The sequence below is a fragment of the Mesoplodon bidens genome (assembly GCF_964165515.1).
Source record: "Mesoplodon bidens genome assembly, chromosome: X".
NCBI lineage: Eukaryota > Metazoa > Chordata > Mammalia > Artiodactyla > Ziphiidae > Mesoplodon > Mesoplodon bidens.
In genome coordinates this window covers 76,521,230-76,533,266 of record NC_138163.1, presented here as the reverse complement: position 1 = coordinate 76,533,266, position 12,037 = coordinate 76,521,230, and the positions used below count along the sequence as shown (strand labels likewise).

Here is a 12,037-nt window from a genome sequence, read left to right as displayed (position 1 = left end):
ACAAAGGGGAAAGAACTACTATAGGGCTTCCCTGGTGGCACAGTGGTTAAGAATCTGCCTGCTTAGAACATGAAGCAGGATAAATGCCAATAAAACTATGCCCAGGCATATAATTTAACTCAAAGAAACCAAAGATTAAAAAACTCTGGGGCTTCTCTGGTGGTGCAGTGATTGAGAATCTGCCTGCTAATGCAGGGGACACGGGTTCGAGCCCTGGTCTGGGAGGATCCCACATGCTGCAGAGCAACTAGGCCCGTGAGCCACAACTACTGAGCCTGTGCGTCTGGAGCCTGTGCTCCGCAACAAGAGAGGCGGCGATAGTGAGAGGCCCGCGCACCGTGATGAAGAGTGGCCCCCCCGCTTGCCACAACTAGAGAAAGCCCTCGCACAGAAACGAAGACACAACACAGCAAAAATTAATTAATTAATCAATAAACTCCTACCCTCAACATCTTAAAAAAAAAAACACTCTGAAAGAAGTCAGAGGAATCTCTCTTCCTCTTACCCACAGAGGAAGAGAGATGAGAATTACACCCAATGTTTCTTCAGAAACCATGCAAACAAGAAGAGAGCGGAGTGAAATATTTAAAGTGTTGAGAGGAAAAAACAACACCAACTTAGAGAATCTTGTACCCTGTGAAATTATTCTTCAAAAGTGAAGGAAAAATAAAGACTTTTTCAGACAAAGAAAAATTGAGGGAATCTCAGGCAGGAAATGTTAAAAGAAGTTATTTAGAGAGAAGGAAAATAAGGTAGGTTGGAAACTTGGATCTACATATATTAAGGGAGAGACTGAAGAGGGAATAAGTGAAGGTAAAATAAAAACCTTTGTTTTCTTATTCTTAATTAATCTAACACATAACAGTTTGTTCAAAATAACACCAGCAGTTTATTCAATTGTGTGTGTGTATGTGCCTATATATAAGTGAAATGAATGACAGAAATGATACAAGGGATGGAAGGGGGGATTAGGATTATTTTGTTATTATAAGGTATTCTCGCTACCCATGAAGTGGTATAGTGTTATTTGAAAGTGGGCTTTGATTAGCTGTAAATGTATACTGCCAACTCTAGGGCAACAACTAAGAAAAGCAAAAAAAAAAGTATAACTAATATACTAAAAAAGGAGAGAAAAATGGAATCATATAAAATGATCAATTAAAGCCACAAAAGGAAGAAAAAGATTAGAAGACAAAAATAGGAACAAAGGGAAAAAAACAGAAAACAGTAATGAATATGGCAGATGGTAATCCAACTATATCAATAATCAACTTGAGTATCAATGGTCTAAATGCACCAATTAAAAGACAGAAATTGTTAGAGTGGTTCAAAAAACAAGACCCAAGTATATGTTGTCTTCAAGAAACCCACATTAAATAGACACACATATAGATTAAAAGTAAATAGATGGAGGAAATATACCATGCTGTATCTTCTGAGTCATCATCATCAAAGAAGAAAGCAAAGCTAGAACATGGAGGATCATCAAGCTCTAAACAAAATTCTGATCATAGCAATGGATCATTTAACTCGAAAGTTCTATCAGGACGCTCTGGATATAAGTTTGGCATTCTTGCTAAGATTGTGAATTACATGAAGACATGGCATCAGCAACGAGATACACGTCCTCTTACTTTAGAAGAAAGTTTGGATGAAACACAACATTTAGATATTGGACTCAAGCAGAAACAATGGCTAATGACTGAGGCAATAGTCAGTAAACCCAAAACTGAAGTAATAGATGGAAAGTATGCCTTCAAGCCCAAGTACAACTTGAAAGATAAGAAGGTCCTACTTAGGCTCTTAAATAAGCATGACCAGCAAGGCTTAGGAGGAATTCTTTTAGAAGACATTGAGGAAGGACTGCCCAATTCCCAGAAAGCAGTTAATGCTTTAGGGGACCAGATACCATTTGTAAACCTTCCTGATAAGAAAATTCTTTTCTTCAATGATAAGAGCTATCAGTTTTCTGTGGATGAAAAGTTTCAGAAACTGTGAAGGAGTGTCACCGTGGATTCAATGGATGAGGAGAAAACTGAAGAGTATCTAAAGTGACAGTGTATTTCTTCCATGCAGGAATCTGGACCAAAGAAAGTGGCCCCTATTCAGAGAAGGAAAAAGCCTGCTTCACAGAAAAAGCGATGGTTTAAGACTCACAATGAACACTTGGCCTTGGTGCTGAAGGACTACTCTGACATCGCTCCTGGCAAGTAGTGAACAGTTTTGTCTGAGAGCAAAGAGTTACAAAGTCAAGATCTTCCTTGTTGATGCTAGGATCCGAAGACTGTCTTCCCATTCTAGTTCTTAGGACCGAGGAGAGGAGCAGTTCAGTTTACAGAACTAGTGCAAATTACCAAACTCGAAGCTTATTTTCATTAATGTGCTAATGAGAAATGTGATGTCCCCGTTAACCTCCTGTTACTTCTTGGGGGAAAGGCGGTCAGCAAGGCATGCAGGTGTCTTTGCTATTTATCTATACTTCTAAGTGGTTCCTGGTTCCATTTTCCCTCTTTTATTACCTTAGAACAAGTTTGCTGATAGTCTTGAATGCAATATTTGTTTATTCCAAAAGAACATATTTATAATAAAATCATTGTAGAAGGAAAAAAAAGTAAATAGATGGAGGAAATATACAATGCTAACACTAATCACAAGAAAGCAAGAGTAGTTATATTCATTTCAGATACAGCAGACTTCAAAACAAGGAAAGTTATTAGGGATAAAAAAGGGCATTACGTGATGATAAAAGGGTCAATTCTCCAAGAAGAGATACACTCCTTTACATGTATGTGCCTAACAACACAGTGTCAAACTATGTGAGGCAAAAACTAATAGAATTGCAAGAAGAAATAGATAAATCTACTATCATAGTTGGAGACTTCAACACCCAATGGACAGATCCAGCAGGCAAAAAATCAGTAAGGACATAGCTGAACTCAATAACACCATCTAAACAACTGGATATAATTGACATCTATAGACTACTACTTCATCCAAAACAACAGAATTTGCCAAGAAAGACCACATTCTGGGCCATAAAACACACCATAACAGATTTAAAGAAAAGGAATCACACAATGTCTGCCCTCAGACCACAGTGGAATTAAACTGGACACCAATAACAGAAAGATAACTGGGAAATTCCAAAATACGTGGAAACTAAAGAGCACAATTCTAATTAACACATGGGTCAAAGAAGAAATCTCAAGAAAAATGAAAAAGTATTTTGAATTAAATGAAAATGGAAACAGAACTTATCCAAATCTGTGGGATACAGCAAAAGCAATGGTTACAGGGAGATTTACAACACTGAATGCATATACAGCAAAAAAGAAAGATCTAAACTCAATAATTTAAATTTCCATCTTAGGAAACCAACAAAAGAGCAAATTAAATCCAAAGTTAAATGAAGAGAAATAATAAGAATTAGAGAAGCAAGTAATGAAACTGAAAGTAGAAAAGCAATAGAGAAAAATCAATGAAACCAAAAGCTTGTTCTTTGAAAAGATCAGTAAAATCAATAAGCCTCTAGGCCAAGCTAACTAAGAAAAACGAGAGAAGACACAAATTACTAATATCAGAAATGAAAGAGGGGGGACTTCCCTGGTGGCAAAGTGGTTAAGAATCCACCTGCCAATGCAGGGGACACGGGTTCGAGCCCTGGTCCGGGAAGATCCCACATGCCACGGAGCAACTAAGCCCGTGCACCACAACTACTCTACAGCCTGTGAGCCACAACTACTGAAGCCCACGTGCTTAGAGCCCGTGCTCCGCAACAAAAGAAGCCACGGCAATGAGAAGCCCATGCACCACAATGAAGACCTAACACAGCCAGAAATAAATAAATATATACATTTATTAAAAAAATAAAGTGGTAATTTTTATTATATTTTACCACAATAAAAAATACATAAAAGTTACTTGATTTCTACCCAATTTCCATATTCTAATAGGCTAGTATTGACCACTACATTTCATGTTTAGTTTAAGTTTAGCTTTTATCTCATTAACTACTCTAGATCTTAGGTAAGACAAATCTTATTTAACTTCTTGCAGCCATTGAAATAAAGGTATTCCATATTATCCATATTTTATCTATTCCTATTTAATAGAATAAACCAAATAGCTTACCATCTGAAATACATCAGAGCCTTCATCAAAATCCACCATAGCAAAAAATATCCTGTTGGTAAATGCACTGGAATATCGCCAAGAGTTTGCCAGGATCTGGAATTCTTCATCAGCTTGCCTGGATGCAATCAGATTTGTGAAGATAACATATAAAACATTTTTTAAAGCAATCTAATGCAAGTCAGGCTTTGCTGACAGGGTTAGGACAAACCTTGGAAAACACTGCCACTGTTTTGGCATAAGAGAAGCCTTATACCAAGTGTTGGAGATTTCATCATGAAGTAGTGTTTACCTGACTCTGCTTCATACCTTGTGCCTACTCCTTATCTCAAAGCTCCTTCAACATTCGCTGGAAAAAAGTCTAACTAGATTGTTTCTACACCAATTTTTAATACCCTAAATTACTTCTAAGGGTTCAAAGACAAGGTTGAAGTACTTCCCAGAGAAATTAGACTATAATATTAATCTATTTAAGAAATCTAAAGTACAAAATGCTACTTAGTAAGAATACAGTCTGATGAATTATTACAGTGAAAAAGAATCTAAGGAATTGAGATTATCTGAAACCTCAGGCCATATTTTACTTTACCCAGATCTCCCATATGCTTTCAGTTTCTAAGATCTGACAATTTTTCATTTCTGATTATCTTTTAACTCTATCCTTCCCCATTTATTTTCATTGTTATCATCTAAAGTCAGATCCTTAATATCTGACATTAGAACATTAAAACCCTAACTCTACTTTCTCCTCCTCCAATTCTTCTTACATTGCAATATATATCAGTCTTCCTAAATGACTACTTTCTTGATGCTCCTCCTCTTCTCAGAAACCATTGTTGCTTTTCTATTACCTTCAGAACAGTCTCCAAGCTCTTTCACTGGTTATTCAAAGTTCTTTATCAAGCTCTTTCACTGGTTATTCAAAGTTCTTTATCATCTATTTCCAAATAATGCATCTAGCTTTTACATAGCCTTACTACTACTCAACCTCAAACAGGATCTCTTAATTCCAGCACTTTACGCCTATCTCTGTACCCTTGCACACATCACTGCTTCTAATCAGAATATCCTACTGCTATGTAAATCTGATCCATCTGTCTAGCCCTAGTACAAGTCCTATCTTCTCCATTAGGCCAACCCTAATCACTCCTCTTATATGTCCTTCCTGAAATTTTATAGCATTTATTATGCACACAATTCATTTGGTACTTAATCATAAATTGTCTTATATTGCCAGCTAAATTTACATATGTGGAACTGATTTCCCTAGCCAGATGATAAGGATAGCACATCTTTCTTATACTTTTCATCCTGATAGCAACAAATATATAGTATTACACACATCGCTGTTGCTTAGTTTTAATTATTTGAATGAGTTTAGGAAAATGTGCTAATTTACAATTTGGTCTTGTAAAAAGTAAGACAGTATTAAAAACTTTAGTTATTAAGAACTCCATCAATTTGCATTTAATACAGAATTATGAAGGACTTTGTTCATTCCCTGACATTTTTGTATACTCATGATTGCTAGTGAGTAAACTGACTGAATTATAGAGTAATTCCGAGTTTAAATTTATTCACAGTTAATACCTACTATTCTTTTTCCTTCTTCTACTTACTTTTAATTTATATTCAGCATAACAGCCATCCCTAAAAAAAAAAAAAAGCACTCTGGTACCAAATCCCTTGACTATCTCCTACCTCTGGGGAGAAAATCCTTTAAGAAGAGTTAGAAAGGCTTGGGGTAGCATAACACAGTATTCTGAAAGAAGGCTGTCTATTCCTTCACATGGGCTCAGGCTATCAGAATTTGGAAAGCCTCCAAGATTTTACTAAATTAGTTTTTCACAGGGTAACTTTGTCATTTCATTTAAAGTGAATTCCCAGATCACAATACTGATCTAAAAATATAAGTAAATAAACAACAAAAAGCAAAAGAGATTTTATTTTTTAGTATCCACTATTTTTAATTATCTATCTTTTGTTTAAAGAAATATCTTTTTTCCTAAGATCATTCAGAAATAGTAAAATAAAATCAACAAACCATTGTTTGATGAAATTTTAAGTGAGATTAGTCTCGATTTCTAAGGTTTAAAATTACTACAAAATAATCTAGAAAAAAGAAACACCTCTAAATCATGCATCTTTGTTTTCTAAAAAAGTTCTCTTGTAATTCCAAATTTTGGATGTAGCCACCATTATTGCATTAATAAATATCTATAGCTTTGGGTAGACCAGTTAACATATTGGAACCTGTTTCTTCCAAAAATGAGAGAATATTTGCTTTATGTACCTTCTGGGGTTGTTGTGATAAAACAAGAGTATGAAGTTGAAAGCACACACAAATAATAAAACACTACATCAATGCTATTGACACGCATTTATATAAGTTGATACCAATTTATAAGATGATTGTTAGATATTTTTATGTTATTTCTAGAATGGTTACCATGAAACTTTATCCTTGCTCTTTGTCCCACCCCCACTAATATGGACCATCAAGAAAAGACTATAAAAGAGTAGTACTATTATGTGTTACTACAGACACTCTAAGTAACATATATACATTAATTTTTTATGTACCCACTGAACTAATTTCATTCTTCTGGGGTTGAGAAATGGTTAAAATCTTATGAGTTATTTAATTTTTAAAGTGTAGTTGAAAGTTCATACTTGCACACGACACATTGTCTATGAAGTTGGAGAGCAGTGAACATGACAATAACGGAGTAGTTTCTCGGTGGGGCTTTAACAAGGCGACGGAACTTGTCTCCATTCATTCTTATTACAGGCCTTTTATTGGTCCATTCCATCAGTTGACTAACCTTTTCAGATAACACCATCTAAAAAAAAGACAAAGACAGCATGCCATTAATACTGTCAACCTGGCATTTAAAATTTCTTTTAACTAGACAACTTACTTAAAACCAAGACTAATAAGCAGAGGTACATAAAAAATGTGAAAGAACTAAAAATTAAATTTAGTACTTGTGCCTGATGATGATAATTATTCTTAAAATTACATTATTTCATGATGAGATTTAAATGTATATTGCAATACTACATTTTTTGTGAATTACTTATTTCCTAATAAATAAAATAAGATAAAATCAAAAAACCTTTCATTTGCTTAAGATTCCAAAGAAAGTGGGAAAAGCCACTCTACCTGATTTTAAGGTTTATTATATAGCTACATAAAAGGATAGATACATATAGATCAATGGAACAGAAACAAGAGCCAGAAATAGACCTACACAAGTAGAGCCAACTGATATATCACAAAGGTGCAAAATCAACTCAGTACAGAAAGGACGGCCTTTGCAATAAATGGTGCTGAAGCAACTGGACATCCATAGTCAAAAATATGAACCTCAAACTAACTTCATACCTTATACAAAAATTGATTAAAGGGGCTTCCCTGGTGGCGCAGTGGTTAAGAATCCGCCTGCCGATGCAGGGGACACGGGTTCGAGCCCTGGTCCGGGAAGATCCCACATACCGCGGAGCAACTAAGCCCGTGTGCCACAACTACTGAGCCTGCACTCTACAGCCCGAGAGCGACAACTACTGAGCCTGCCTGCCACAACTACTGAAGCCCTCGTGCCTAAAGCCTGTGCTCCATAACAAGAGAAAGCCACCACAATGAGAAGCCCGCGCACTGCAACAAAGAGTAGCCCCTGCTCGCCACAACTAGAGAAAAAGCCTGCACAAAGCAACGAAGACCCAACACAGCCAAAAATACATACATAAAATAAAATAAATAAATTTATTTTTAAAATTAATTAAAAATGGATCACATACCTAAATGTAAAAATGAAAACTATTTAAAAATTAGGAAAAAATATGGGAGAAAATGTTCAGGATCAAGGGGTAGGCAAAGAGTTCTTAGACCTGACACCAAAAGCATGATTCATAAAATAGAAAAAAAAAAAGGTAAACTGGACCTCATCAAAATTAAAAACTTTTGCTCTGTGAAAGACCCTGTTATGAGAATGTGAAGAAAAGCTACAGAGTGGGAGAAAATATTTATAAACCACACATCTAGAAAGGATTAGTAGCTAGAATATATTTTTTAAAACTATCAAAACTCAACAGTAAAACAAACAAAATAGGTAAGACATGAAGAGATTTCATCGAAGATCATCTACCGATGACAAAGAAACACACAAAAAGAGGTTCAACATCATCAGCCGTTACAGAAATGCAAATTAAAAGCACAATGAGCTATCACTACACACCTGTTACTAAAATAAAATATAGCGACAATACCAAATTCTGGCGAGGATGTAGAGAAACTGGGTCTCTCATACATTTTTGGTGGGAATGTACCATGGTACAGTCACTCTGGAAAACAGTTTGACAGTTTCTTTAAAAAATTAAGCAAGCACACCATTGTAAAGCAATTATACTCCAACAAAGATGTTAAAAAAATTAAGTAAAATATACACTAACCATACAATCCAGCAACTGCATTCCCAAACATTTATCTCAGAGAAATGAAAATTTATGTCTACAGAAAGAAAGAGCTACATTTTGTTTGTTTCTTTTAAAAAGCCAGTCATCATGAGGCAATGGAAGAGAAGCGTGGTTAGTCAATGAGAATTTCAGTTTGAAATAAATGCAATCATATTCATTTATCCTTCCCCTCACCTCTACCCTTATGTTCAAACTTTGCAAGAGTAGTAAGAAGATGGGAAAAGATAAAAAAAGAAGTGCAGAAGAATCTCAATGCAGAGTTAATGCTAATTTATGGTTTTGTTCTTCTTTACAGGGATATGTTTGTAAAGGGCTGGGAAATCATGGAGTGGTTCACTATTCAGAAGCATTTGACCAATTACATTTCCCATTACTTACACTGAAGTTTGGCCAGGGCACTGGCATTCAAACTTTAAAAATAGTTCCTTCTCATTAAACTCAATCATCAAAGAACAGATGTTAGGATGTGCCTTTTCAGTTGGGAAGTGGATCAGGAACCTAATAGAAAGATAGCACTCTTTGAAAGATAGGTGTCAGTGATGCAAATGAGTTGCCTCAGACTTAGGCTAAGAAAAATAATCCCTGGAACCAATAAGAATAGCTTCTGTGGCTTTAGTCATCCCAACAAAATTCTCAAAGAATGCGCATCTAGTGGGTTTAGTGGGTTGTAATGGAATGACCCTAAATGGTTTTCCTAGGTGGCCAAGGACCCAGGACACAAGCATATTAATCCCCCCACCCCTGCTAGATGTTTCACAACACTTTTTACCTGTGTTATAGCACTTATCATCCTAAGACAATTTGATATCTGTTTCTTTCTCTAGATTATTAGCTACTAGAGAGCAGACACACATAGTACTTTACCATACAGTAGGCATTCAGTTAGTGTGTACTGAATTTCTATTTAACAGAACCCAGCTGGGAATGGACTCACTTGCATCATTAACATATAAGGAAAAAAAGACGGTTGCACACATAAACACTTAACAGAAATGGGATTTTTTTTAACTTCAGGAATGCAACAATAACATGGATTCTAAAAATGCATGATTTACCTTTAAAGCATGCCTGAATTCAGGCAATACTGAAAAAACATTTTACTTCCTGAGTACACTTCTATGAACAATAGAGAAAGATGGCATCAAAAAATAGTTTTGTAGCAGATATAAAGTAATTCCAGTAAGAGCCACAAAATGAATATGCTACACATGGAAAAATGAATATAGTCTCTAATAAGCCCACAGAGAAATATATACACTCGCAGAAGACTGGTATAACAAATAATTAACAAGACTTGTGGAACAATGAATTATACTAAGGAAACAGGTTGTTGGGGGAGGGATAAATTAGGAATTTGGGATTAACATATACACAGTACTATATATAAAATAGATAACCAACAAGGACCTACTGTATAGCACAGGGAACTATACCCAATATTTTGTAATAACCTACAAGGGAAAAGAGTCTGAAAAAGAATATATATGTGTATAACTGAATCACTGTGCTGTACATCTAAAACTAACACAACATTGTAAATCAACTATACTTCAATTAAAAAAAAAGGAAACAGGTTGGTGGTAAAGGCAGTGGAAGAGAGTGAACTAGAAGGCAGATAGGACAAGGAACAAGGGGTGGAGGCTAGTTCATCTTCAGCAGTAGAATTAGTTAACAACAATTGTCAAGAATAGGGATATTTGATTTAAAATAAGGCTGCATAAATTAAACTCAGTTTTTCCAAAAAATGAATTCTTATTATTTGATACAGACATAATGATCCTCTTGGCTAAGAGAACAATATTAGTTCACAGAAAATATGCATTCTATATTCTAAAGCAGTCATTAATTTTGTTATATTTTCAAATTAAATTTGACAGTTACCAGCAAATTCAAACATAATTTGCCTACTTTATTCACCATGGCTACAGATACTATTTCGGGCTATTTTAGAAAAAAAAAATGTAAAGCAGTAACAAGTATAGTTTCAAATAGTCTATCTCCATTCAATCACATAGATATATGATCATTCCAATAAAACAAATGTATGTGCTTTGAATTAGTGATAAACATGTGGAGTCTTCTTAAACAAAGTCTTGAATAGTCTATGAAAAAAATGTATTATATTCCTCTTCTTGTTTATTAACAGACTGGAAAGACCAGATTTCTGGCTATACAATCCCCAAATAACTTACCAAGTAGAAGAAATTAGTTCAAAGGAATTACAAATTCTCTTTAAAGCTCTTATAAATGGGATTATTGCCTCAAAAGACTGCTTATTACCGAGGTAATTAATTAGGTTACTTTCTCAGTTCATTTTTTTAATATATATTTTATTTTATTTTATTTTTATTTTTGGCAGTACGTGGGCCTCTCACTGTTGTGGCCTCTCCCGTTGCGGAGCACAGGCTCCGGACACGCAGGCTCAGCGGCCATGGCTCACGAGCCTAGCCGCTCCGCGGCACGTGGGATCTTCCCGGACCGGGGCATGAACCCGTGTCCCCTGCATTGGCAGGCAGACTCTCAACCACTGCGCCACCAGGGAAGCCCAGTTCATTTTTTTTAAATGAACTAGTTTTAAACTTTTACAATAAATGTACATGAACATAGCTTGGGACATGATAATTAGAAGCTATAATCCTTATTCACAATGACCCAATCTTTTAACATTTTAATATATCTTAAAGTAAGCCTATCTTGATTTTATGGAGAAAATAGCAGTTACTACTTGGAATGCTTAGTACGTATGTGTCAGGCAGCAACTTCTCTCCTTATAGAATGAGCATTTAATTCAATCCTCAGAACAACACTATGAGGTTAAGTATTCTATTTTTAGTTCATTTAAATGTTGAGTAAACAGGATCAGAGAGGTTAAGCAACTTGGCCAAAGTGCCATAGTAAGACACAGAGCTAGGATTCAAACAGATCATTCTAAACCAAGGTTTCTCAGCAGCAGGGTTACTGACATCTTGGGCCAGATAATTCTTTTTTGGGGAGCTGTCCTGCCCATTGCATGTTGAGCAGCATCCCTGACCTCTACCTATTAGATGCCAGTAGCATCACCAGCTGCCAATAACCAAAAAGTCTCCAGACACTGACGGATAACCCTTGGGAAGTAAAATTCCCCACTCCCTCTTGAGAACCACTGTTCTAAACTGAAAAGGATTTTCACAGTCCAATTTAAGCTTTTATAATCTTATTATGTATTCAAAACTATTTTTATTAATTACCGCTCGGAACACAATGTAAAAGAAAGACTTGGTGATAAAGTAAATCAAAACTTCCCAGAGCAAGCCCTTAGCATAATGGATAATACACTTAATAGGCCCATGTTTCTCAAAGTGTGGCTAGTATAAAGGAGCCTGTTAAAAGTGCAGACTTCTAGGTTTCATCCTCTAATAAATTTGATTCAGTAGATCTACATAAGCCCTAC

At 35.6% G+C, this 12,037-nt stretch overlaps 2 protein-coding genes across 2 annotated transcripts in view; one reads left to right on the top strand and one right to left on the bottom strand.

Moving 5' to 3' along the window:
• MAGT1 (magnesium transporter 1) overlaps window positions 1–12,037 on the bottom strand; it is a 46,391-nt gene that overhangs the window by 22,602 nt on the left and 11,752 nt on the right. Inside the window, exons 2-3 of the mRNA XM_081222791.1 lie at window positions 6,805–6,974; window positions 4,132–4,249 (exon numbers count right to left, since the gene is read on the bottom strand). Of these exons, the coding sequence (XP_081078917.1) occupies window positions 4,132–4,249; window positions 6,805–6,974 (288 nt within the window). The remainder of the gene's footprint in view (window positions 1–4,131; window positions 4,250–6,804; window positions 6,975–12,037) is intronic.
• LOC308609202 (general transcription factor IIE subunit 2-like) lies at window positions 1,332–2,585 on the top strand. The gene has a single exon (XM_081222790.1). It carries the CDS (start codon window positions 1,408–1,410, stop codon window positions 1,996–1,998), a length of 591 nt encoding a protein of 196 aa, XP_081078916.1. The 5' UTR covers window positions 1,332–1,407; the 3' UTR covers window positions 1,999–2,585.

Excerpts from the sequence above, each read along its gene's own strand:
- LOC308609202 (XM_081222790.1), top strand. The coding sequence starts at position 1,408 with ATGGAGGAAATATACCATGCTGTATCTTCTGAGTCATCATCATCAAAG.